The 26,817-nt window shown below is 53.3% G+C and overlaps 6 protein-coding genes across 6 annotated transcripts; 2 read left to right on the forward strand and 4 right to left on the reverse strand.

Moving 5' to 3' along the window:
- Nucleotides 1-732: 732 nt before the first annotated feature.
- On the forward strand, nucleotides 733-1,550 carry V2A60_000194 (uncharacterized protein; the record flags this gene model as incomplete). The annotated part of the gene is made up of 2 exons (XM_083251565.1): nucleotides 733-795; nucleotides 1,002-1,550. The coding sequence occupies 2 exons, from the start codon at nucleotides 733-735 to the stop codon at nucleotides 1,548-1,550; spliced, it is 612 nt and encodes a 203-aa protein (XP_083107691.1).
- Nucleotides 1,551-1,923: 373 nt separating this feature from the next.
- On the reverse strand, nucleotides 1,924-7,758 carry V2A60_000195 (uncharacterized protein; the record flags this gene model as incomplete). Its single annotated transcript, XM_083251566.1, has 6 exons — nucleotides 1,924-3,188; nucleotides 3,253-3,500; nucleotides 3,558-4,343; nucleotides 4,401-5,509; nucleotides 5,559-7,031; nucleotides 7,087-7,758. The coding sequence occupies 6 exons, from the start codon at nucleotides 7,756-7,758 to the stop codon at nucleotides 1,924-1,926; spliced, it is 5,553 nt and encodes a 1,850-aa protein (XP_083107692.1).
- Nucleotides 7,759-9,181: 1,423 nt separating this feature from the next.
- On the reverse strand, nucleotides 9,182-10,031 carry V2A60_000196 (uncharacterized protein; the record flags this gene model as incomplete). The annotated part of the gene is made up of 2 exons (XM_083251567.1): nucleotides 9,182-9,497; nucleotides 9,595-10,031. 2 exons carry the CDS (start codon nucleotides 10,029-10,031, stop codon nucleotides 9,182-9,184), a joined length of 753 nt encoding a protein of 250 aa, XP_083107693.1.
- A 3,723-nt stretch (nucleotides 10,032-13,754) lies between these two features.
- On the reverse strand, nucleotides 13,755-14,677 carry V2A60_000197 (YoaK family protein; the record flags this gene model as incomplete). Its single annotated transcript, XM_083251568.1, has 2 exons — nucleotides 13,755-14,389; nucleotides 14,467-14,677. 2 exons carry the CDS (start codon nucleotides 14,675-14,677, stop codon nucleotides 13,755-13,757), a joined length of 846 nt encoding a protein of 281 aa, XP_083107694.1.
- Nucleotides 14,678-16,094: 1,417 nt separating this feature from the next.
- Nucleotides 16,095-21,122, forward strand: V2A60_000198 (RecQ family ATP-dependent DNA helicase; the record flags this gene model as incomplete). The annotated part of the gene is made up of 2 exons (XM_083251569.1): nucleotides 16,095-19,646; nucleotides 19,806-21,122. The coding sequence occupies 2 exons, from the start codon at nucleotides 16,095-16,097 to the stop codon at nucleotides 21,120-21,122; spliced, it is 4,869 nt and encodes a 1,622-aa protein (XP_083107695.1).
- A 999-nt stretch (nucleotides 21,123-22,121) lies between these two features.
- V2A60_000199 (uncharacterized protein) lies at nucleotides 22,122-25,532 on the reverse strand (the record flags this gene model as incomplete). Its single annotated transcript, XM_083251570.1, has 1 exon — nucleotides 22,122-25,532. The coding sequence occupies one exon, from the start codon at nucleotides 25,530-25,532 to the stop codon at nucleotides 22,122-22,124; it is 3,411 nt and encodes a 1,136-aa protein (XP_083107696.1).
- Between the last annotated feature and the right edge of the window lie 1,285 nt (nucleotides 25,533-26,817).

Consider the following 26,817-nt stretch of genomic DNA (forward strand, 5'->3'; position numbering starts at 1 on the left):
AGAAGGAAACAAAAAAGGGATGGGATTTTTGCAGAGAAACCACGTACCGTTTGGGGGATTTGGAGGAAGTATGGCGATTGTTTTTTTCCTCGAATCGGTCGAGATGGTCATGTCACGAGAGTTCACGGGAGACGGGAGAGAAGAGTCCAGCGGGATGGCAAGGCTGATTAGGCGAGTGGGAAATACCGCCCATTGCGCCGGCATGGCTCCTGGGGAGATTCCACGCTATAGGCTAGGTGATGGGTGCGGTGCAGTCAAATATATCGTCTTGCCAGGATCGTAGCTTGCGAGGTGAAGGAGACAGACAGAGAGATGGACACAAAAGTTTTTGGAGGGAAAATTACTAGTCGGCGCTCGACCGCCCAAGTGGGGAAAAAGGGCCCAGCAAAGTAGAAGAAAGTCAGGCAGAAAAAAATAGGCTCGTTTCCCCTCACCAGAATGGGCTGTTTGGGCTTTTTGAGCTCCTTTTAGTGGCTTTACAGCGCTTTCATCCACTGTAGGCGACCATTTTCTTCCCCGTCACCCACTCACTGCCTTGGGGGTTTGTAGGTACAAACGTCATCCCATATCCATCGGCTGTCACTGGCGGCCTACCTTTGCCTCTCTCTCTTCTCTTCCTCCCTCCCAGCGTGTCGACTCTCTCGCCTCATCCTCTTTGCGCAATTCTCAATCATCAAGAGAGAGAACAATAGCCGTGCATTTCATTACCTCCAAGACCGAAATCCGACAATTATGGCCTTCAAGGCCGTTCCTCTCTTCAAGTTTGTAGGGACCGTGTCCCTCGGCTTGCTTACTGTAGGTCTCCTCCCCTGCCCCCCCGCGCCGCTCCCATTGAGTTCCCAATAATACCAAAGCAAACATGTGAAGCCAGCCCTCCTTTCCGGGAGGGCTGAAGCCATCACGACATTGACCCCTCAATCCGGAGACAATACAAAAACGGGACCCAACTTGTCTGCGCCGTGCTAACGCATCCCCTCTTTCCCTCCCCCCCCTTCGAAAAGGGCGTCTCCTACTCCGTCTCCCGCCTCGCGCTCCCCGCGCTGCTCGAGCTCCCCTCGGCCGCCGCCGCCGCCGACACCGTAACTCACCTCGTCGCCTCGCTGCGCACGCCGTTGATCGCGCTGTCCTCGCTCGCCGCCGCCCCCCTCGCCCTCGCCTACGCCCTCGCCCCGCGCCACGCCCGCCACCCGTACCTCGTTTACGCCTCGCTGCTCGCCGCCTTGAGCGGCGTCGTCCCGCGCCTGCTCCTCGGCCCCGGCCCCCGCGCGTCGCCGGCCACACACGCGGCTCCTGCTCCCCGCTCGGCCGCCAAGACGAGCGCGCGCGCCGCCCGGCACATGGAGGCCAGCTACGAGGTCCTCGGCGACGTCCACAGCGAGCCCGCCAGCGAGGAGGACCTCGACGAGCAAGTCAACGGCGAGGACGTCCGCGTCCACGTTCAGGGTCTATCCCGCGCCCACACCGTTCAGGCTGGCCTCGCGGGCCTTGCCTTTGCCATGTCCGTTGTTGGCCTCTGGGGCGATGGCGCCCCGACGGTCATTGTATCTTGATACTGAGCAAGGAAAAACAAAACAGAACCCCCAAAACACTCTATCCTGTAATGTTTTCTTCCCCGCCCTCTCAACTGGTGTTGTCCAGACTGCACTGTATCGTCTGTTCCATGTCCAGGCCCTCGTGAAAATACACGAATATTCATTCTACTCCTGATTATATAGCAAAGCTTTTCTGATATTTAAATGCAAGGGGGCGTTTTCCATAATTTGAGTTGAATATACTGAATATCAAAATAATTACATCAATCTCAAGCGTCGAGATGGAGCTATATAAGAAGACTTTGGCAACATGGGGAAGTAACACACACGCTCAATCACAGCGAATTCCAAACAAGAAACCCTACCGTGTCGACCCCGAAACGAGGTTCTACTACTCTTCGTCGGTGTGGTGCTTGTGGCACTGCGCACACTCTGGAATCGCCTTTTCCGCGTCCGCGTCACGCTCCTGGACGAGCCACTCCGCAGCGCGGTGCAGCGAGTCGCGCACAAAATCGGAGAGCTTCTTGTCTTCGTCATCATTCTTGTCGCCGTCTTCGTCGTCGTCGTCGTCGTCGTCCTCGGCCCGGCGGCGACTGTTGACGCTAAAGTAGCGGGAGGTGACGTCGCTCTCGCCCAGGCGGCGCGCGACGTCGTTGGCCTCGTTGAGGCTCACGAGGCGTCGCTTGCCGCCCGCGTGCCGGCGCATGGCCACGCCGCACAGGTCCCAGACCACGCGGGCGTCGAGGCCCGGCGCCTGCAGGTCGTTGCGGTCCCAGCGCTGCGGGTTGTCGAGGCCCATGGCGCCGAGGATGCGCGTCAGCTGGTGCGGCGTGTACGCCTCGGCGAGGCCCGACGCCGCGTGCATGGCCTCGGCCCGCGTCCGGAGCGCCTCGTCCTGCGCGACCCTGTCGAGCAGGAACTCGCCGGGGGGACGCTCCTTGAGTCCGAGGGCGCTGCGCCGCGCCTCGCCGCCGCCACCGCCGTGGTAGGCGCTGCTGCTGCGGCTGCTATCGCGGTACTGGAAGACGCGCGCCGCCAGCTGGTCGCCCGCCAGCTCGGCCGGGGTGCGGCCCACGGCGTTCTCGCGGTACAGCAGCTGCGGCCGGAAGTCGACGAGGTGCCGGATCACGGCCAGCTGGCCCTGCGCGATGGCGCTGTGCAGGCACGTGTCGCCGGCGCCGTTGAGCATGTCCAGCTCCTCGCCGCCCGAGTACTCGAGGACGAGCCGGAGCATGGCGACGACCTCCCTGGTCGAGGCGCCGCTGTAGGTGCGCGTGTTGTAGGCCAGGATCCACGAGTGCAGCGGCGTCGTGCCGTTCTCCTTGAGGTTCCTGCGCTGCTGGAACAGGTGCTTGCGCAGATCGGCGTCCAAGAGGTTGAGCAGCGTCCTGGTGCGGCACACGGGGCTGCGGGGCTTGATCACCGCGTGGACAATGTTCTCGCCCTTGTCGTTTCTCGTCGACTGGTCCGCGCCGGCGGCGATCAGGATCTTGGCGAACCCGATCCGCCCAAGCTGGCAGGCAATCATCAGCGGGGTGCATCCGCCTGCCGCCTTCTTTTCCAAGGAGCCGGGGCAAGTCTCGACCAGATACTCGACCAATTCGTTGGACTCTGGGCTTGGATCTGCCATTACTGCGCAGTGAAGCACGAGTTCGTCTAAAAAGAAGAAAGTCGTGGTTAATACGTGCTTTATGGCAGTGGCCGAGGGCCGAATACTTACTATCTGCTCCAAGCCACTTGGAGATTGCTCGGTTGAAGCCGCCAGGGGCGTCCATGAGGTGTTTCAACCTCGAGTCGTCTCGTGCTTGCTTCGTCTTTGAGAATTCGCTATATAGGCGATGCGGAACATCGCTGAGGAAGAATTCCACACACTCAAGCCGGCCGCCGAGCGCAGCGTGAAGGAGTGGCGGCGTTTGAACGCCAGAGGTTCGGACAACCATGTCGCGTCCGGCATTTGCCCAATCCTTTCTGTAATTGTATGTGAGTCTCAATTTTTGAAATTGCGCGCGTAGTGTGATTGTATACCTTTTCTTGCCATATACAGTCAAGCCCTGGTAATACCGAGGCTTCTGCTTAATCTCAACACCACTCTTCTTGACGAGACTGTCTAGTGGCACTCCGGCACCCGTCTTTTTGATGATCTGACGAAGCGCTTGAGTGTTTCCAGATCTGACAGCCAGAATAAAGTCTTCGTCCTTGAAAGTAAAAGTCGACTTCCTCTCTTCGTCCCCGGGCTTCGGAGCCTCGGAGAAGTGCTGCGCCATGTCCAGCAGCTCCTTCAGACCAGTCATGTCGTCGTTTTTGATAACATGCGCGAAAAGAGTACCATGTACTTCGCCATCTTTGAACTTGCCGTTCTCAAAGGTAAACACTCGACATCCAGCCATCAGTCGCTCGGCAGGCTTAGTGTGTGACTTGATCTGCATAGAAACTTCGCCAATGTTGTCGATTGTGTACTTCTTGTCCACCTTCTCCGTGACTATCCGAACGTGGTTTTCTGAAACATCATCGTCATCATCAGAGTAGCCCTCTCCATCGTCGCTGTACTCGTCATCCTCGTCACCATCCTCGTCACCCTCGATCTTGTACCGAACTTCGTCTTTCTCTTGCGGAGTCCACTGTGCTTGAATAATCTCAAGCACCGCTCTTGCAGTGTCGTAGTGACCTCGTAGAAAGGCAAAAGAGAATGGCGTGTGGTTATGATTGTCGCGTATGTCAGCCATGAGAGGTGGCTGATCCTGGTCGACGCCCCAAGGCTGAAGCGTCAGCGACTTAATCTTGCTAATATCACCTTGCCATGCTGCCTCCATTCTAGTTTTCGGGTTAGACGGAACTCAGGATCAGTGAAGAGAAAAGCTGCCAACTTACAGCTCGATATATCCTTGCCGTCTGCTATCTGTCATATTGCGGTCGTTATGGAACCAGAGATCGAAGTCGTATGCCGCATCTTTTTCTTTCTCAGCTGCATAGTATCGATTGCCATTGTTCTCTTTAGCTGTTTCGACATCGGGATATAGTTCAGCAAATGTCTTTGCACCAGCATTGAGCATTGCCTCTTCGATTCTTTTCAGCTCGGAAACTGCCGAATCTAAAGCCTCTTGCTTCTCCTTGAGGCCGCTCCAGACCTCGTCCTTCTTGGCGTCTTTCTCGTAACATTCGAGACTTCGCTCAAAGTGCTTTTTCTTGCTCTCAATGTCGTATGAGACAAGTGTATGAAGATATGAGCCAGGCGTGAGCTTGGCCAAATATTCGTCCATTCCGGGTACCAGTTTGGGCTTGCCGGCAGAGCGACCTTCTTCCACAGTCTCACTCAATTGCTTAATGATGTGTCTCAAAATATCAAGAACCGACTCGCCCTTATTGTAGGACCTCATATAAGCATTTTGTAGTAACTGTTCTGAATTGGGTGTCAGGCAATTGACGTTTGCTCCGCCTTTGATCAATCGTAGAGCGACATCCGCGCTTGCTGCTCGGACAGCAGTGAGCAAGGGCTGCTCAACGTTTCTCTTGAACATTTTCTTGTTCTCTTCTAGATTGTTGGCAGAGTAGTGCATGCCTGTGGAAAATTGAGAAGCCTTCAGCCAAGTGTCAAAATCGATCTCTGGTCTTGCGCCAATATCAAGAAGTTTAATGGCCATGATGCTGTCGCCGTTCTCAATGGCAACTTGGAGCGGGGCCTCGACATTCATGTTCCAAGAGTATCCCGACATTAGGAGGTGATTGACTGCAGCTTTCGCAGCAGCTCTGTCATTAGTCAGAAGCAAGTCCACCATTTCCGACTTTCCGCTCCTCAGATATCGATGGAAGGCGGTGCATCCATTGCCCTCAGCTTGAGAACACATGGCGCCCAGTCTCAGCAAAAGCTCTGCCATGGACTTTGCCTTTGCGGGCGGTAGAGACAAGGCTAACACAAGGGTGAGAATAGCCGCATTCTCGTGATTCAGGAACTTGACAGGAAGGATGGAATCGGCGCCGTACTAGAAACACGTTAGATGATGAGAACACATCTTTATCGGCAGAACTTACATCGCAAAGGAGTTCTACAATATGTTCGTGACCTGCTGCAATAGCAAGATGTAGAGGAGAACATGGAATATCCCAGGCCAAAAGGTCAATCTGATAATAGTCTGGCTCGTCTTCTGACTCTTCCGGTTGGCCATCGTCATCGGTACTGGCACCGTTTTTGACATTTACGAAGGAACCTGTAACTACAGAGACCACATCAACTGCCGTCTCTGTAGCTTCAATCAGTTCTCCGTCTGAGTCTTCATCCTCGCTTCCAGACTCTTCGTCACTGTTGCTTGGTCCCTTCGTTTCAGGCTCAGTAGCGGTCGGTGGCTGCGATTCGGATTTTTCAGCCCGACGTTTTCGGTCTTGCTTGTCATTCTCTTCTTCCTCATTGCTAATACTCTTCTCCATCAGTATTTTGACTATTTCGGAGTTACCACGAGCCGCAGCCATGTGCAAAGCTGTTTTGCCGTCGGCCAATCGTGCTGTCAACCGCGCTCCATGATCAACCAGACACTTGACAATTTCTGCGGTGGATGACGTGACAGCAAGCTGAAGAGGAGAACGACCCGTATAGTCTCTCTGGTTAGGGTCTGCGCCATCTTGAGAGAGCCAATTCATCACATCATCCAGATCGCCATCAACAATCGACTGGCATAGTCGTGCGGTATTGCCAACATATGCCATATCAGTCCAGTCCTGCTCTGTCAAAGGATTGAAGGAACCAATCTGCTGTCGGCCGGGATCATCAATCATGAATGAGACCTTGCCAGAAATGTATATTTCCGCTTCCTTCTCGGCAACTTCAGTCTCCTCTGATGTGACAGGGACGGGACAGCCGCCACAGCAGTCCTCAATCACATCCTGCACTCTACCGAAGAACGCTGGGTGTCGATGCAAGTAAACCTTGCGATCTTTGGATTGATTCCACTCTGCGTTCAAGAGCAAATCTCTCGTGTAGCAAAGCTTCTCAATGCGCTTGGCGTGGAATTTTTCTCCATAAGGCACCGTAAATGTATGGTAGCTGCTGACGTCTTCCTCAGACAACCAATCAGCGATTTCATCTTCGTGATTGCCCTTGATATTCCCGAATAGACGGAAATTCTGACGGTGAAGTTGTGGCCTGCCTCTTTCTTGGCGTCTTTTGTTCTGGTACGTCTCTCTTGCGGAGCTGGTAGGCAACCGCTCAAGAACTAGGAGACGGGCCAGGCCAAGGGTTCTCTGGAAGCTTCTTTCAAATATAGTCGGGTCAACTCGCTTACGGTCCAGATCAGCCCAGTAAACCTCAAAGTTTCGATGAGAATATTTGGATAGGCGATTCTCATAAGATGGACTTCGGCGGCTCAGATCGACATGATTGACTTGGGTGATGAAGCTCCCAAGAGCTCGGGGAGTCACGTAAACCTGCTTGCCATTATACGCTCCTCCGGCCGCATCAATATCAAAGCCGGTGAGAATTTCACTGATGGACTTGTAAACACGCAGGACAATCTAGAGGCAGCTTAGTAAACGCGAAATCAGAGTGTGCAGGGAGACGCCGACGAACCTGAACGTGGCGGACGGGGTATTGGCTAGCAATGGTGATGGCATACTTGGTGCGAACCACCGTGACCTCGCTCAGGATAGCATCACGGACGGCTTGTTCAATCTGCTTGATTTTCTCAACGGCCTCATCATGGGTAAGCCCATAGAGGAACAAATCAACGTCAGATGCAGGACAGAACTTTTCGTGGTAGTATTCGCGGAGCTTGCGCTTGTTCACGTTGAACGCCTCTGGAACAGGCAAAAGACAGTTGATGACAGAAGAACCAGCAGCGACAACGTTATTCCAGTCGAGCTCTGACAGAGAAGACTCGGAGAAGAGATTGAAGTTCTTCTGAAACTCATCAATGCTGCCAACAGTGGCTGGAGAACCATGTGCTCGTCGCTGCTCGTCGGGAAGAGCCATGATGTACTTGGACTTTTCTTCTTCCGACTCAGAAGCGAGGTCTCGAGCCCGCGTAGTGATGCAGCTGGTGTCTTTGGTGAAAAGAGGCAGAACATTGATGTACGGGTCATTGAGGGCGGGATTCTGGCGATCCTGCGCAAAAACGCCACGAAGCTCTGCTTCATACTTGCGGTAAGGCTCCATGATTTCAATCATGGACTTGTCTGGGTTGTCAGAGATGTAGCGAGAGAGCTGTCCATGAGGGACAGGCAGCTGCGGGAGGGCTTCCATCGTCAGCGGAATTGGGGAGGGATGATGGAGGCTGAAAGGAAGGGAAATGTGATGGATTGACAGAGTTTAGAGAAATAGAGAGGGCAATTGGTCGAAAGAGATGAATGTGCAGAGAGGCTTGACTGTGGAGGATATGATCAGCTAGTTGAGTGCGGTGCGCCAATCTCAATGTGAAGCATGAAAATCCAGTTAGCAAGTTGTGAGGAGAGTGACCATTTATAAGTAGTCTTGACAGTCGTTTCCTAAGGCAGATTTCGAGAGTACAATGAAACTTTGGCGATTAGGGGATTTGTCGAGAGTGAAACCAATTCCTCAGTGTCAAGGCATTCTTTGCCAACAGCGCTGGGCAAGCTCCACAGACTAGAGCTGAAAGGACGCCATCGCAGCATGCTGCCTATCAAAGAGCAGGCAAGACGCCACCTTGCCAGGCCCATGATGAACAATTAAAAGTGAGTAGTGGAGCTGTTGCCTGTGATCGTGCATCCCGACTGTTCGGCTTGGGGCCAGCTGCAGCCTAGTGCCGGCCCCGGGGTTGGCCAAGGTAGGCTAGCACAAAAGCGTATCGTTCACGAAGGTCGGTGAATTTGGTAGCGGAGAGCAGCTGCTTCACCGAGATAATTCACGGCCGGGTATACAAGATGGATTTCAGGCGCCATATGTGTGAATGCCACGTTTCAGAAGATCCAGCAGCTGACACATGGTAATTGGTCGCCACTGGGGTTGCTGCCTGCTGCCAACACATTCAAGATCATATCGAAGACCCCATGACGAAAAATGCATACAATATCAAAAGCATCATGTCAGAGAGGAATGCGAAGATAAATCTAAGCATCAAGTCTTTTTTTTTTCTTCACACACTGAGGGTTCACTTGCCTCATTGGAACTGTCCCGTGGACATTGCAGTGCTAGAGACACGATAAACAACATCTATTTACGAAACGAAACAAACCGCGGCGAATCAGTGGCTAGCTAAAAACTGCCCTGATAAGTAGAAAATCCAATTGAATTGGGTTGTACGTGCAGCCTCGAAGTTTTAGTCAATTCCACTCCCTTCGAATATCCGCCTTCCAAGAAATAGGTACCCCCATACAAGAATGTGTATATGACTTGAAGTTGACATCTTTCCGGAATTACATGATCAACCCGAGGATCGACGTAGCTAACTCTTATAATAGATTTATTAATTTCGGAGCTGCAAATTATGAGATCATATCAAGCGTAGATGACTGGCACGCAAAGCATATACCACACGACGCAGCAAGATGGAAAGACTGTGCTTCCAACATCTTGCACAATTTATTTTCCAGCGAAAAATAAGCCAGGGGTGTACCAGATCTTAATACCATGCATGGATTGTATGCTCTATATACATATGCAGTTATATACAAAATATGTTTCATAAAGCGTGTCGAGGACCGAACAGCTAAAGCTTCGACGCAAGCCAAGCAGCAGAAGACTTTGCGTCGATGGCATAAGTCAGGTGCTGCGGCAGAATCAAGAAACCCTGATCGCAAATGTTGTCGCCGGGGTGGCAGACAACGTGAACTCTGCTCGAGTCAATGTTGGACACGGGCTTGTGGGACATTGGGTCACCAAAGATGACAGCGGCGATGTCTTCAGGCATGTCGGCGCCAAGAGCATCGGCTGCGTAGTGAACCGCGAAGCCGCCTTGGGAGTAGCCAGAGATCACAATCTTGGTGTTTGGGCAGGCAGCGTGGGTATCACGCACTTTCTGGGCCCTGTTTATTTGCAACATTAGCGAAAGAAAAATGGTATTGAGATCCAGGAACAAGGAAACCCCGGGCATAGAGTTCCTTGGTGCTAGCTTCGACTTACATGGTCAGGCCGGCGGCCTTGTCAGCGTTGAGGTAGCCCGGCACAGTGGCGGGGTAATCGATGCCTTGGGCGCTCAGGCTCTTGCCTCCAATAGCTTGAGCAACGGCGGAGAAGAAGGGAGGTCCAACGAGGACGCCGACATTGCCGGGGTCACAGGTGCCTCGCGCGAAAAGGATGGTCACGTCGGTGCAGCCGTTGCTGTTGGAGTTGGGGTTTATTTTGAAGGCGTTGCCGAGAAGCTTCTCGCCCTCTCCAATGATGGAGCAAGCATCCTGGACAGCCATCTTCCCTGGGAAGTACTTCAAAATAAAATCGACAAACTTGTTCGTATCCAAGTCACGCTGTGCCAGATCCGAGTACTCATGGTCAACGGACGTGGGCATGGCGAGGGCCGTGGCGCCGAAAAGAGCGGCCAGAAGCAGGCTAAGAGGCTGCATGTTGGAGAAGAATGATGCAGATTCGTCAAATCGCAAAAAAAAAAAAAAGATTGCTCAAGCCTACTTGGAGCTCCTATATTGGACTCTGCCAGAGAATCTCTTGACTTGTAGTAGCAGATTCTGTTGTCACATTTCTCTGAGGGTTGCGACGACACTCTTTATAGGAAAACCTCACGAAACGAAAGCGGAAGGACATACAATCCGCTACACATATTGCATGCTGGCGGTGGATTTGGCCAGTAGCGGGTTGTAGGCCAGCTTACACGGACGGCGGGCAATTTGGATGAAAGCGTATTGTGTGGCGCCGCGGCAGCTGTGCGTACGGAATCGGGCTCGAGTTACACTTCGGCTCCGGCCGGCCGAGCAAAGGGTCGCCCTGCAGCTATCCCCAACTAAGTAGACTGCACCGATGCCAACAGGCGCTGTCTTGCCGTGTTTCATGGTTGGCGTCACATGGCCTTAGTCTGAGGTGGGTTGTGGTAGTGCCTGGTATTTTGGCGTCTTGGGGTTACTTTTACGGATCAGCCACTAGGAGGAGGCCCTCGACGCTCGTACACGAACGCATGGTCACAGTCCACCGCAGTGCTACATCGCCGTCCCGGCCACTCCATGGAGACAGTTCCGCCGAAAACTCTATCAGCCTTCTGTGCGTGAACGAGCTTCTTTCTCCAATTGACCTCGGCCCTTGCACATTGCACGTCGTGCGATTTAGCATGTGTATCGCGCGGGGGGGGGGCTTTGCCATCCCGACTCGGCCGCTTCGGCGACGATGCTGCTGGCTGGCTGCTTACAGGCGGAGCAACGACGTGTCAAGTCTCTCGAGACTTGGCGGCATGCTACCCCCTGCCAGGCTGCCCGAGAGAGAATCTCGCCTGCATTTTTGCTGCACACCTCCAAGCCTTGAAATGGTATCGAACAGACCATGGCTCTTGAGATTCCCCCGGACCCGGCACGGTACATGCCTTGGCGTCAACGGACAATTACCCCAGTCAGGAACATGCTCCGCCCCCGCAACGCGACAATGCTGTCGATCATCTCAAAACATGGGGTTGGAGGGTGCGGTCCGAATTTCTTAGTGCCGCTGTTGCAGGTTGATCAATAAGCTGCAGGAAGAATTTGGTGGGTAGCTTGGTAGCGAAAGCATATTGTTACCGACCTTCGCTGTAAGACGGTTGACATGCTGTCTCGGCAAGGGCTCATGGTATTAGAATTTTTGTGTCACTTGCTAGGTTGACAATTATTCACCAATATTCGTCCCAAAGGACACCCGTTGTCTGGCAACGTGGTACAACATTGGGCCGCCTGTCCTTGACCACGCTCCGGGCCTGCCAAGGGCGAGGCTTGTTAAAGCTTCTTGTGTATCAGTCTAGCGGTCAATTGATACCTTCCGCGTTGGGCAGTTAGTTAGTGCATCTACACTGCCACTGTATTTCGTCACTTGCTGACGGCGGCTTGGTCGCTGCTCAGCCCCAAGGACGGGGGGGGGGGGAGCCTACGGGGGCGAACTAGGTGATCGGTCTAATAAAGGTGGCGTGGATGCTAGTCGGCTAGCATATCATGCGCAACTGACAAGCTGGGGTATTACAGATCTTACTGCATAGTCTTCAATGTCTTGGTACGTTGGACTTTCAAGATCCATGACTGCAGATGATTGTTGCAGCTCCCTGCGGCAAAAACCGTTCAAGCTGCTTGTGTTTCAGCTACATACAGCCCATGCCCCTGCATTCGATATCGGATGACCTGTAATACTTTCGGGGCCAAGGACTGAGAGCGAGAGATGAAGCTGACGCGTAGGTCTCACGTACGGCAATGCCCTGTCGACGCCCGCTATGCTTCTCGGCCGAGAGCCCGAGCACTCGCTAGCCGAGAAGTAGCGGGGTGGCATTGTACATGGCATTGTGAGGATTCCTGCTGAGAACTCCATACTGACAGAAGGCACCAATAGAACAGTTGCTGGATCCGGCAGAAGAACAAGCCACAAGTCCCAATACTGTAACTGTTGCTATACCAGCACGCCAACACCCATAGTTGTGGCTCCATTCCGCACCTACTCACCGTGTCGTTGCTAAAGCGTTGGGCCCGTTCGGGCTAATGTGTCACATAGTAAGGGTTTCACGGAAAAGCGGCAGTACTGGTAGTATTCGATACTCTAGTACAAAACGGCGCCGACGCCGCCGCACCGAAAGACCTGGGCATCTATTTGGCTCCTCTGATGCACAAACTAGCTCTGTATAGCGGCCCTGACCCGCCTCCGCATTTTGCCGTTCCAGAAGTAAACCTGCGGTAATTGGTCGGACCGATAAAAATTGAGAATGCAATCTTCATTCGGTGTCATCTTTGTATGGTATTCTGACCAACGAGAGGGGGGGGGGGGGCACTTAACAGCTTCCCTCAACGCAGATATAGGGTGCTTGCTGAAAATATGCGGCAGTGTTCCCTAGTAGCCGCGATGCGAACTGACGGCCAAATTGAAGCACAGCAGTCCCGGTGCAAAAAGGGTCTTCACGCGACACGACTTACGAGGTCATCGAGGTAGCTACAAAACTGGGCGGCATCCGACCCGGACGGAACCCCTTGCTCGGGGCCCGCGGCCACACTCGGGCTCACCGAACCGTGCGGCACCAATACGTACCATGACATGGGTACCAGTATGTGGTACACGCAAAGAACATTACAACTATGCATCTATTATGACAGAGAGAAAGTACATGGCATGGAGTCTTTGCTATGGCTCTAATTTTATGTCTACGGGCTTCTTCCGGATACGATTGTATATAAGCCATGCAAGCTTGTGCAGTGGTAAGCACCTGGTTAGATATATATTAAGCCATGCAATATAAGACATGCAATATAAGGCATGCAAAACTTCTACACAATGATATAGCAGTGCAGGGAAATGTTGATGCAGTTGAGAGATGGAGGTCCCTGCAGCAGATGCGGCTCGGTAGTTGAAGGCTTGCACCACCTGCTGACGCCATACATGAATATATCGGCCATGACATGCCGAGAAATACCTTGAAATGATTGACTGATCTGATTTTATGAGAGAACCGCAATTTTTGCCGAAAACTTGCTTGGCTTTTCCCATGTGCAAGTGTTAATGGCGTTTACGCACATCTGCTGGAGGGTGAGTTTGTGCCTCGGCGCCTGTGAAAATGGACCATCCTGGAGGAGTCTACATCTTTGACATATGAGAATCGGCCAAGTTATAGAAAGCGTCGCAATCAAGGAAAATTTTGACGAATGCAGCTCGTATTCGCAGGGCCACCCCCGACGACGTAGATGGGCGCTCTGTTGAGATAGGACTGAGAGAAGAGGCAACTCTATCCGTAATTATTTTACATAATCATAGTTTTGCTCCAAGATGGCGCTGAAATAGGCTTGGAAAAATGAGAAAGGTGCGGCTGCTGGCGGGGTCCAGGCATTGCCGCTCTCGAGTCACTTGTCTTGATCCGCCATATGATTGATGATGAGAGCCTACCTCGCATTGTATTGAGATGTGCTATATTACGCAAAATATCAATTATAGTTCGAAATGAAGCTAAATGAAGATGCAGATGATGGAACGCGCTTTTGTCTATGCCAAATGAAATGACGCAATCGCCATGATGTCAACCCGAAAAAGAAAAAAGAGTCATGAGAAAAAGAAGAGACGAATTTATGTCGGAATGCAGGGTATAAGATGCCGTAAATGCGTGGAATGGCGCCATGACTGGATCAAAATCAAACAACTGAAGTCTTTTCTTGCACTTTTTCCGCATTCGTAAAAATGAACATGAGCGTGACAATGAATTTTCCAGCGCCAGAGACGGCAATTGCGGTCGGCGAGCCAACCTCTCTGTAGATGAGAGCACCGATCAGACAGCCGGCGACAAGGGCGACGAGAAACGCAACGCGGCGAGTTCGGGGCCGGTTGTTGACGGCAAAGAGCTTCTGATCAATGATGAGGTCGACCCACGCGGCAGTTGCCATGGCCGTGCTGATTTCCGTCATGGCGAGACTGCGAGACTGGACAACCTGGCTGCCGGACGCGCTGGCCAGCAAGCCAATGACGGCGAGGGCAGACGAGCCGCGGTCGCTCACGCCATACTTGTACTGCACGGCGGCGGCAACGAAGACGAGCGCAGTCTGGATCAAGTTGCACAGAATGAGCCACCACCGCCTGCGAGGGCCGACGATGTGGCCGAGCTGCCCTGTAAGCCAACCGGCGCCGAGGAAAAGGCCCAGGGCCATGCCGATGTTGGGGATGATGAACAGGTCCCCATTGGACTGGGGGAAAACGATTGCCAGGCACAGCAGCACGGTGTTGCCGGTCTGATTGGAAGCGAAGCAGTGGTAGTCGGGAAAGGTGGTGGCGTCTGCGCGAGCAAAAGTTAGGTTTTTTTAAGTGAGGAGTTGTCTCTCGACACGGGGGCATCGGGAGCTTGTGACGGACCTTGAATACCCGTGCAAAACGTGAGTAGTAACAGCTGTAACTCGGCAAACAGAGTTGGGCGAATGTCGCTGGTAAAGTGGGCGACGACGCCGCCGCTTCGTGGGGGAGTCGACGTCGTCTTTAGACTGGCCTGTAGGTGCTCGTCATCGGACGAATGCCCCGAGGCCACCGGGTCTGCCGCGTATTCTGGGGTCACCTCTGCTTTGACCATTTTTTTGGGCCAATTTGATCAAAAGAGGCAATCCCTATAAGAATACAAGAATTAGATTGCGTTGAAAAAAAATAGACAAATAAATAGTTGAGTTGCCTGACAGGAGAAGCGAGGATGACAACGGCGGGAGCGAGCTGGACGGGTGGAGGACTAGAGGACCCGGCACCATTGTCCATTTATCAAGATGTAATCGAGCGGCAAAAACCGACAGCCGCCTTTCACTAAAGAAAAAAAAACCTAATTACTAAAAAACTGAATCAGTTGTCGAGCCCGGGTCCACACGGAAACAAGCATTCTGTCGATGCGGCTACGGCTTTGACACGCCATCGGGGGGGACTTTTTTTTAGGTGGAGGTAGAGCGTTCGCCGCTTTACATCTGTCACCCGGCTCTCTGCGGCAAAAGCAACATACAAGCGGCTCACAAAGGCCGGGGCCACTAAAGCGGCAGCAGTTCTGTCCACACGTCTGACTACTTAGTTACGGGCTGCATTGAGAATTGCCCGATTCGGCCAACCGTCTTTCCGCCCGGCAGCCGGAGCCGCACTGCCCAAACAAAATGCCCAACCCAACTCAGTGCAGCAACTGAGTCATGGGCCCGGCAAGGCCTGCCTTCGCCGATGCCGCCGACAGCCGCTCCCCACAAATCGGGGCCGTCGCCATATGAGTATGATGGCCTTGTCGTGTAAATGAAGCGTAATTTGCGGTGTACGGATACAATCCCTGGAGAAGGATTTCTCGCTCAGAGTGTAGAATGAAGTGTCTCACGATAATTGCCAGATTGATCCCTGCTTTTACTGATTAATGTTTCTGAACAAAACCTCTCAGCGCACGGGACAGGGAAAAGCTCTTTGGCGTAGCTTGACGGGGCACAGCTGCATATTGGTAGTGACAGGTGTGGCACTGCTAGTTCCGGCTTGACTTTGCAAGTAGTCACGTACTTTGGTGGCGTAACATTGAGTTTCACCCGTACTTCCCTATTTCCCGTTCCTGCATAAGTAATGGCCAGCCCGGCTCGGCGCCCGCCATATGCCCGCCGATGGTGGCGTATCCGCAATGCTGTCCGAGAACAAATCAAAAAAGCAGAAGCCAGAGGCATGAATAGAACGCGAACCTGTTGTATTCCAACTATGAGACGTTAATTACTCACCTAGATGTTTTTTTTTTCATCTCAATATAATGTATATTCCTTGGCCACTGACACTTGCAACAACTTCTCACCAAGCTCGTTGTCACGTGTTTTCGCATCTCGCTGACTAAAGGACGCGTCTGAACGCGAACCCCACCAAGACTGACAGGCACCATGAGCTTCACGGTGGTACTGAGTATAGTTCATACAGCTATTATTGTGATGGTCCATTGTCAAATGTCACCGAATACCTGTTTTCGCTCCGCACACAGAAGCTAACTTGTCGGCTTCATGACTCGCAACAACCTTGCCGACCATTTGACCTGGCTGCTCAACAACATCTCCCTATCAACACCGCGAAACCACGACCTTCCTACGCCTGTTGGACTGTACCTCGGGGCCTCGGACGTGTCAGACTCGGTACCTCCCCCAAGCTCCAACTCTCAGGCTCTGAGGCGGCAAGAAAAGCCACAATCATCACGAGACCACCAACGTCTGTCTGGCCTCTCCGTAAATGGCCTCCGCGAGAGGACAAACCAAGAACCACCAGCTCACGAACCGGCCCGGCTGTCCCAGGACAACATGGGCCGCTTGACGTCAACAACAAAGTCGAAAAAGCCGTCTCTAGTATTTCAGCAATCCGGGAATACGACACCGAAATCTTCTGCTTCCACAATCCACGATGTCAGATCCAGTTCGAGCAGGCGAGAGCTGCCCTCAAGCTCGCGGAAGGACCCTGCCAAGTATTCCTCTGGCAAACCAAAGGCTTCCTCCCAGCCACCGATTTCAAGCATTGGATTAGATCTAGCAGATCTGGATGCCGAAGATCTCGAATGTATGGACTTGACGACCGACACTATACGCTCAGTCGAATCATTGGAGTTTATCAAAGCGGTGCCACTGCACTCGTCTGGTGAAAAGAGCACACCCTCCCCGCAACCAAAGAGTGGCAAAAAGAGAAAGAGCAGCGACATAAACGCATTTGATGCCGACTTCGAGGATCAATTCGCAGATGTTTATCAAATGCTCGGCACCGAACCCCCAATGTCGACGCCAGCCAAGAAGTCTTCGTCCCGAAAACACGTCTCAAGCAGTATGAAGCGTCGACAGAAACGAGATGCAGAAACAACGACGCCATCCGCACAGAGATCGAGACTTGGCTCGATCAGTAGTGTTCCTGGCGACTTTTCATCCCCAAGCCGGGCTGTTGCTGCAAAGCGGCCTACACTCAGTCTGTCGCAAGGTCGGAACGAAGTGCCGAGATCTTCACAGCAGCAAAATAACGCACATGGTAGCGTACATGCGAACACGCCAGCAGCGCCAGCAGCACTCGTTCGACCCAACGAAATTGCAGGTTTAGCTGCTGAAAAAGTTGAACACTACATTCCAGACTCTGACGATGAATTTGTGACACCGCCATCCTTCAAAATCGCAAACACCTCTCAGGAGAGCCGAGACACACGAATCATGCAATCTCAAGCTAGCGAAGCTATAGCAAATCTACCGCAGCCACAAATTGGAACGGTTACCTCATACGACACGTCCACCGACGACATCATCATGTTGCCTCCACAGGACGACTTGCAGTCGAGCCAGGCACCGCGCATATTGTCCTATCTGTCGCAGAATCCCAACATTCTGGACAATAAATCTCAGCAACTGGGTGTTCTTCTTCAGCAAAACGCACGCAAATTTAGACAGGCGATAGATGCGCGCTGTACAAAGGAACAACGTGACGAAATCAAAGCAGAGAAAGAACGCCTACTGCAGCAGAAAAAGTCGCTCGAAGCTGTTGCTATATTATTTCGCTCCTATGCTGAAATGTGCGAGCAGCGCGAGACACTTGCTGCTCGAGTCGCTCAAGCGTACGTCGAAGGAGTTGAAACCGATGAGGACGAAGTAAAACTTGACGAGATTACGGAGACAGTGGAGCAGAAAGAGAAAGAGCTTCTGCAGGAGCTATCTAGGGCTGGTGTTGAAGAAGCAGATTGTCTCGACTTGCTATCTGCTGGACAAGGCACCTCTCAAGCTGAAAAAATTGTGCTTGGAACTCAACATGCAGTGGCAGTCAACATGTCACAGCCCAGCTTGGATCCGCAACCTCCAACGGCGCTTGGGACGCAAGTGGTCCATCAAACTCAAATCGGAGAGACCCCTGGCTCCAGTTTCCTGCACCACTACCCTGGCAGTGCCAACAACCATGCGGCCGGCTCAGGTGCATCGCAAAGGATTGATGCGCCATTCCTCAGAGCGTCTGCGGGTCAAACCCCACACCATGCTGCCAAGAACATGCGGCCAACAACGTTGATGGAGGCTGATCCATTCGAGGACGAGCTCATGTCTGAATTCGACGAGGACATCATGCTCCCTCCTCCTCCCCGGTCTGCCAAGAAAGCCTCAAGAAATACGGTCCGTGGTGTGCCGCAGCGAGACCGAGACGAGTTCAGCGAATTCAGCGACGATGCTGATATGCTGGCATTTGCACAAGACTACGAAAGCCAGCAATCTGGCAAGGAACAGTCCCCGAGGACTCGCAGGGTTTTTTCTGAAACGTCTGGAAATGCGGTACCCGTGCCTAGAGCCCGTTCTGCATCCCGAAAGCCGGCTGCTTCTTCACAGCCGGAGCTGACTATTCCCCCGCACCTGATGAAATTCCCCTGGTCTCCAGAAGTGCAAAGAATACTCAAGGATCGTTTTCGCATGAAAGGCTTCAGACAGAACCAGCTGGAAGCCATAAATGCAACCCTGTCGGGCCAGGATGCGTTTGTTCTGATGCCTACCGGCGGTGGTAAATCTCTGTGCTACCAGCTCCCTGCAGTGGTCAGGACAGGCAAGACTCGTGGCGTTACGATTGTTGTTTCTCCATTGCTGAGTCTCATGCAGGATCAAGTAGACCACATGAAGGCACTTGGCATTCAAGCCGTTGCATTCAATGGTGAGTGCTCTGCTGAGTATAAAAGGCAAGTCATGAGTGCCTTTGGACAACGCAGCCCAGAGCATTTTATCGAGTTGCTGTACATTACGCCAGAAATGATCAGCAAGAGTGCAGCCTTTAACAATGCACTCCAGAAATTATACCAAAACGGCAAGTTTGCGCGGTTGGTGATTGATGAAGCACACTGCGTCAGTCAATGGGGTCACGACTTTCGCCCAGACTACAAAACCCTTGGCCAGGCGCGAAGAAAATTTCCCAACGTGCCCGTCATGGCCTTGACGGCTACGGCCACGCAAAATGTCATTGTCGACATTCGGCACAATCTCGGCATGAAGACGTGTAAAATCTTTTCGCAAAGTTTCAACAGGCCAAATTTGTACTATGAGGTCCGGCCAAAGGGGGCAGCTGCTACCCCGATTAAAACCATCGCCGACTTGATCCACTCACAATATGCAGGCCTGACCGGCATTGTTTATGCCATATCCCGAAAGGGAACAGAAAACGTCGCTGAAAAACTCAGGAAGCAGGGCATCTCTGCACATCACTACCATGCTGGCATGACACCCCATGAGAAAGCCAATGTGCAAACACAGTGGCAGCAAGGCGCCATCAAGGTGGTCGTTGCTACTATTGCTTTCGGAATGGGCATTGACAAGCCGGATGTACGATTCGTCATCCACCACGGACTGCCAAAAAGCTTGGAGGGTTACTACCAAGAGACCGGTCGTGCAGGACGAGACGGCAAACCATCCGATTGCATTCTTCTTTACGGCAGAAGAGACATAGTGGTTCTCAAGAAGATGATCACGGATGGTGAAGGCAACGCTGAGCAAAAAGAGAGGCAACTGGTCATGCTCAACAGAGTTGCCGCGTTCTGCGACAACGAATCTGACTGCCGCCGAACAGAAGTATTGCGCTATTTTGGAGAAGATTTCTCTTCAGCGCAATGCCAAAAGAAATGTGACAATTGCCAATCAGGAAAGGTGTTTGAGTTGAAAGACCTTTCAGATTGCGCGAGATCGGCCATTAGAGTGGTTCAGCTTCAAGAGAAGTTGACTGCCTCCCAGTGCGCGGATATTCTACTCGGCAAAGGGTATCCTCCGAATGAGCAACACCTCTCCGGCGAATTCTACGGCGACGCTCGAGGGCTTATGAAGCACCAGATCGTCCGCGTTATCGACAAGCTGCTAGCGGTGAAAGCATTCAGCGAAAACAACGTAGTCAGCAAGTATGGTGCGGCTATCCAGTATTTGGCCATGGGGTCCGAGGCCAATCTGTTCCTTACCGGCCAGCAGAAGCTGATGCTGGCCGTGCAGGTGGACGAAGATTCCAACAAAAAGGCGTCCACCAAGAGGACTAAGAGCAAGGGCCAAGAAACGCTTAGCTTACAATCGACGTATGTGTCCTCGCCCGTTGGTAAACGGCGCGCGCGAGCCCGTGTACCTGATAGCGACGAAGAGGACTACCCGACGACTTCACATGGATATGCCAACGACGGCTTCGTCATTTCAGACGAGGAAGACGAAGATGAGGACGACGCCTTCGCCACACTACCCAGCCACCGACCAGCCAAGCCAAGCAGCAAGCAAAAAGAAAAGCAACCCGCCACAAAGTCAAAGGTCGTAAAACCGTTTGGTCCTCCCATCCACTCCAAAAAGCGACTAGAAGATCTTTCTGATCTACAGCAAGATATTGTTATTGGCTTTGTACAGGAAGCGCGCAAGGTGGAGGAGCACATCCGCAACAAGAAGGAACTTCGACGACCGCTTTTCAGTGACAAGCAGTTTCAAGAGATGGCGCTCAATTGGACCATCAGCATCGAGCGCATGGGCCGTATTCCTGGTATCGATGGCGACAAGGTCAGAGAACATGGCCCGAAGCTGCTCCCGATTCTGCACAAGCATCATGAGCTTTCTCGAGAAGTGATGGACGAAGATGCTCACGATGATGAGGATATTGTGGATCTCATAAGTTCAGACATTGACTTTGATGAGGAGAATGCAGAAGCAAGCGCTGAGGAAACATCGCACTTTTTCGGGCCGCCGCAACCGCTCCGACCCGAGGTTTCCGCTTTCCATGCCCGTCTCGAAGAGGCGAATCAAACCGGCGGACCTTTATCTCAGAACCAGGCTAGATCCAAGCCGTATGGCAGAGCTGGCGGCGGCGGTGGTCGCAAGTTTTCTAAACGCAAAGGATTCAGCGGGGTCAAGAAGCGTAATGCTAGCGGGGGCAGCTACGGTCGCAAATCCAGCGGCGGTTCATCGTACGCTTCCGGGTCTGGCTTTGGCGGAGGCGGCGGCGGCGCGTCGCGAGCGTCTGGGGCCAAGAAGGATGGCAAGATTGTGAAGAAACCAGGTGGGGGTATCGGTCTGATGCCACTGTAAAATGAGACCACGACGAGGGGAGGTGGTCTGTATATAGATGGAAGTTACATGTGAGGGGGTCTTATTATGATGCATGGCATTTTTTGGAGTTTTATTGCTTTTGGCGGCCGCCTGTCCTTCTACTGTTCTCGCTGCGGGCCATCACTGCAGATTAACAGAGCAACATTTGCACTTATAAAACGGAAACAGGATGACGTAGAGCTTTCACTTATGAACATCAATTCACACAGCATCCAGTCGATTTGCATGAATGGATTCTTTTTTGGACCTGCATCCCTTATTGTATAATACACACAAAAAAGTAAGAAAGGAAAAACAAGAAAGAAAAATAAAGAAATGAAAACAAGCCAAACGCCTGGCTGATACAGAAGCTATGCTGCTCATGATCATGATTGCACACATTTTTTGTTGGCCGTTTTGAGGACAAAGAACGAACCCAGAGAGCAAAGAAACAGAAAGAGCGACCACAGGAGTGCTACAATGTATGCACAACAGCTCTCTTCAAGTACAGCGAAGAGGAAGAAACAAAAAACGGCGAAAAGCAAAGGTTAGGTGGAATACAGGTAGAAAAATTAGATTAGAGAGGGAGAAAATGTGTGAGAAGAAGAGGTACGTAGGTAGCTTCGTCCCCGTTTTTGGGCGACAACAAGGAGAGAAAAAAAACAGTAAAGCAATTCCCTAGAAACTCCGCCGCTTGGATATCATTGCCAGTGTGAGAGCATGTGTGCATCTATAATAATTAAAACAACAAAAGAGTGTACCAATACCCTTCCTTTTTTTTTATGAAAAGAAAATGACCAACCCTCCTTGTTGCTGCAAGTCATGGTTTGCATTCCAAAAAACGAATGGCCGGCAGCGGGAGAAAAGATCGCATTTGGTTGGAAAAATATGAGAGTCAGTTTCATGGAGGCAGATCCTGAATGTACAGATCATCTGGGCCACCCTTTGCATTATGATTGAAAGGTCAACTTGAAGCAGAATTTTCTCGTTGCCGCTTCCTCAGAATCGCCAACGGGGTTTTACTTCCTTGGGCTCTACCGTATCTCTCCTGCGGGACATCATGGGGCTTGCTCGACCGGGCATTCTGGGCAAGAGGCCTTCCCTAGGAGAGGCCAGGGAGCTCGCGGGTCGGCTATTATCCTCTTCAGTAGCGAGACCAGCCCGAGGCGGCTGGAGAGACGTGCGGCGGTTACCCATGGCGGTCATGGACGATTTCTTGGCGAGTGTCTGTTGGGCATAGGGGCCTGGCGAGGTGATGCGGTCTCGAATCCCCATTCGTGAGTGGCTGGTTCTGGAAGGCGACCTTTCAACTTGAGGGGACTCTGAGGCGGCGCGGTGAAAGATGTTGCGCATGGTGGGGAGTTTTGAGCCAGTGCTGGCGGGCGAGGCTGTCGAGGAGACGCGTCGGTTGGGTGTCCCGTACTTGTAGCCGGTATCCAGGTTGTTCGTCTTGGTCGATGTGTTCCAGCGTGGGCGGTGGTCAAGCGTAGACGCGGGCCGAGGGATCGTGCTGGCTTGCACAGGAGTGCCGGCAGACGAGCTTGGGATAGTAGAGAGTCTTGCGGCCTGTCGCTTTGAAAATGCCGAAGCAGGCTCCGGAAGCGAGGAATTTCTGCGATTGGAAGACGCCAGAGCGTTGGGTGACCGAGTCTTGGGCTGGCTAGCGATGGGGGTATGCGGATCAAAGCCAAGGCTCGTCATGATGACAGACGAGGGCGGGGAGCTTCCCGGCGTGTCGTGACCACTGCCAACAGTTGATCGATCGTTGGACAAGAGACTGGAGACGGAGTCGCGAAGGTGCTTGCTCCTGTTGTCGGCCACAATCGCCTCCACAATGCCACCAGTCTCCTTCATGTTTTGTTTGAGAATTGACCAGCGAGTCTGCAAGTCATGATGCAGACGCAAAATTTCGCCGTTGACTGTCAGGCGGTCTTTGACACCGCGGTCAATGATGGAGAGCACACGCTCAATGGCAGGACCGTAGTGCACCTTTTTGGCTTCGTAGCTTTCAATCTTCTTGGTCATGGCAGGAGGGTTGGTGACGTGCAGTCTAGAGTCAACGCCCTCGCGAAGCTTAAGGAGAGACCGCTCGACAGATTGCTGCATCTTTTGCGCCTGACGACCGGCACCGCGGAAGACAATGACCCATCTATCCTCACCAAGTTCCTTGCGTAGTGACTCGGCATCCTTTTCAAGCTTTCGATAACTGTTATCAAGGCCGGTCCGTCTCATGCTGAGCTCGTCACAAGCCGTGGGGAAAATGTTCTCGGCCCTTGTTTCAAAGACGGACAGACGCATGGGCAAGAAGTCGAGCGAGGCCCGTAGCGGTTGCATGCGGGCAAAAAGAGCCAGTAGACTGGAGTCATCCTGGGATAAGCCGGGGCTGACAGCATTGACAGTACTCGGAGAGCTGGGGCTAAGCGGGCCTGAAGATATAGGCAGGCGGCCGGGAGATTTGATATGTGGTATCGTGACTGGTCCATCCTCGACAATGGTCACTAGGTCGCCAATGTCGACGTTGTCGGTGCCGGCACCAGCAATGATGGTTTTGTGGCGGCGCTCTTCCATCTCAAAGACGAGGCGGCTCAGCTCGTCCATTTCACTCTGAATATCCCCGAGGACATTGTTCCAGAGCTCCTCCCACTCCATAGCGATCTCGACCTGGCCACGGACGCTATGCAGGGTGTTTTTGATTTTGGACCACTCGTCGAGGATAATTTCCATTTGAGATACGGCCTCATGGGTGTCTTGCTTGGGGACTTGGGATGAATCATCGCGTTGCTGGAGTTCCTCGATCGCCGAGACATACGCATTGATGAGTTCCTCGAAGCGAACAATGGCGCTCTCGACATCGCTGAGGCCTTCACGGCCGCCGGCGGCTGCCCACTCCACGTCGTCTTCGCTGTCGAGGCCTCCGATGACCTCTTGGGCTTTGGATATCCAGCTCCGAATCTGGTCGGCGGCGTTGACGAGGGCTTTGGTAGCTGCAGCGGCGGTGGGGATCGCCGACACTTTGCTCGATAGTGAATGAGCGTCGGGGAGCTGTAGCGAGGTGAGTTGGGCGAGCTGGTTGGCGAAGGAGGCTCGGGAGAGAGTATAGATGGAGCCGGGACGGTTACGGCCAGGCGTGAAATAGGAACTCAGACCAGGAACATAGTCAGCCTGGGCAGAGGCGGGCGGAGGAGGCGTGACAGGCGGCGGAGGTGTATCTTTTGGAGGAGGCGGTGGGGGGGTCGCCGGCAAGACGGCGGATAGGGCGGGAGGTTGCCGTTCGAGGTGCTCGCGGCGAGTCTCGAGGGTGACCTTGGTGCCATTGCCATTGGTGTGGTCGGGCAGGCGATATTTTTGGGTGTCCATCTCTAGAGGGTCTGGAGGTCTGATCTCAGGCAAGCGCGGGGACTGGTCGGGGATGGCGGACGCAGGGCGCAGGTTAGGCTGGCTAGCAGACGCCTTGAGGGTAGAAGAGGCGCCGACGCCTCTCCAGGGGCGACCTCTCCTGGAAATGACTGAGCTGATGGAGCCGGCAATGTGTTTCTCGTCGAGTTGGCGTAGCTGCTGCTCGTCGAGCCGGCCGACGAGCTCGGTGGACGGTGCGGGATTGGGAGAGGTCTTTTTGGACGAGCCAAATCCCAAGGCCTTGAGGCGAGCAGCCAGGCCAGGGGCGGGTTTGCGAACCGAGGGAGCGACGGATGACGCGGTGGACGGAGTCGCGGAGGGCGGCCTGGTGAGAGGGATTGGCGTGTGGGTGGTGGCGGTGGTGGTTGCGGTGACGGTATCAGAAGCAACGGGAGCGGCAGCAGGCGCGGCAGCAGGCTGAGAAACGATGGCGCTAGCAGCACTGGAAGGTCGAGCAGGACCGGTAGGACTGGGAGGACGAGTGGCAGTGGCAAGGGCTGGGATTGGGGTCGGGGTCGGTGTTGGCGTGTTGTCGTCGTCAAGGCGGTCGTCGCGCGTTTGGCTGCTGGAGCGGCTCCAGGCGGTCGACGTGGCTTGGTGGGTTGGGCTGCTGGTGGTGGAGACTGAGTGCGCTCTGGTGAGCGTGGACGCGGATGTGGAGTCGTCTGGGATGGAGATGGACGAGCCGGACCAGCTAGTCGAGAGGGAAGGCGGACAGGGCAGCGTGGGCAGGTCGCTGGCGTAGACGTCGGCGAAGCCAAGGGGGCTAGAGGTTAGATCGTGGGCGTCGGCGTCATAGTGGCCGCGCAGGTCAATGTGTGAATGAGGACGCTGGATGCGAATATGAGGGTGAGCATGTGGATGAGTATGAGGGGGAGACTGGCCCGAGGGCAGAGGCTTGGGAACGGTGTGTACCCTTGGAGGGAGAGTCAGCTGGGGCGTGGTCCCTGTGGTGGGAGAGGTGGCGGGCGAGGCACTGGGAGGCCCGAGGAGCGGGTGGTCGGGGGCCTTCATGGGTTCGTCTGCTGTACCAGTAGGTATAAGTGGTGTTGTGTAATTTCCGTCCTGTCTTAGGAGCAAGGTAGGTAGCATGGCAGCCTGGTAGGTAGCAGTGCCGTGGAAGGCAGGCAGGGTGGCAGCGAAATGGGGTGGAGTATCCGTAGAGTGCCTTTTTCTTTCTCTCCTCTCTTCACTCCGAGTATTGACAAAATTTGAAGAGGGTTAAGTTGGCCGGGCTGTTGAAAAGTGAATAAAGAAATTCACCTTGTGCTCGGACAGGTGAAGCAACGGGGTACCTCGGGCAGCTTTGGTAGGTAGGTTGAGGTCAGGTCGGTAGGTACCTTAACTAATCCGTTGCAGGCACTGACTGGTAAGCTGAGCTTAATCGTGCTGGTGCAGAAACTTTGTGGCTTTGGTGGATGCAGGCACAACTGCAGCAACGGGTAGGGGCCTCGCCAGGGCGCCCTCGCGTACCCGAAGGTAGGGAGAAGCAGGACGTGTGCCTGGCTCTTCGGAGGGAGACTGGCCGGCAAGTAAGTGCTGGTTGATATTACTTACCACCAGATTACCTTGAGAGGCCAGGCCGGTAATAAGTTAGGATGCTACCAAGCTGCCAAGGCAGACAAGCTACCCAGTAGACTGTACCTTGGGCTTGGGCAAAGAGGTGGGGTTTGATCCGCCCAAGCTAATAAGCTACCCCTGCAGGCCCTGTCTGCGGTCTGCTCCCCGGAGCTCTGGTTGCTTGGCTTGTGGTCTTTTGCCTGGCAAGTGGCCTGTAGGGACTGTCCCTTGCCGTCCGACCTATTCCCCTTTGGCTCTGCAGCTTGAGTGGCCACCAGTTGTCGATATGCACAAATGCTGCAGGTCGATGGAGTCACCCCCTCGAATCGTTCTGGCTGCCCGATATGTCTGCCGTTTGCTAGCCAAAAGTTTCGGAATGCTTTGGCCCAGTCGCTGCGTTTGGTGGTTGGTCGTTTTTGCTTCTTTCTCCCCTTTCCTCGTCACGTATATCTCTTTGCCCGATATAAGTTGGATCCCGTTCGTCGTCGTCGTCCCCTTCCTGGCCATTAACGGCCAGTGTTATCGTTCGTTTTTTTTTTGGCCTATGCGGGCAGGCCGAAAAGGGGTGGTGGGTGGCTTGTTCGATTCGTCTTGTTCGTCGTCGATTTTGGCGTCGCCCGTTCTGCCGTGCGTGCACAGTTTTGTGGAAAAGGAATGCAACGTGAAAGGAGAGAAGGAAGAAAAAGACAAGGGAATGAAGTTTTAAAAAGACGTTGACAAGGGGAAAAAAAAAGAAAGA

This window comes from Cordyceps javanica, chromosome 1 (genome assembly GCF_051103115.1).
Source record: "Cordyceps javanica chromosome 1, complete sequence".
In the NCBI taxonomy this organism is placed as follows: Eukaryota; Fungi; Ascomycota; class Sordariomycetes; order Hypocreales; family Cordycipitaceae; genus Cordyceps; species Cordyceps javanica.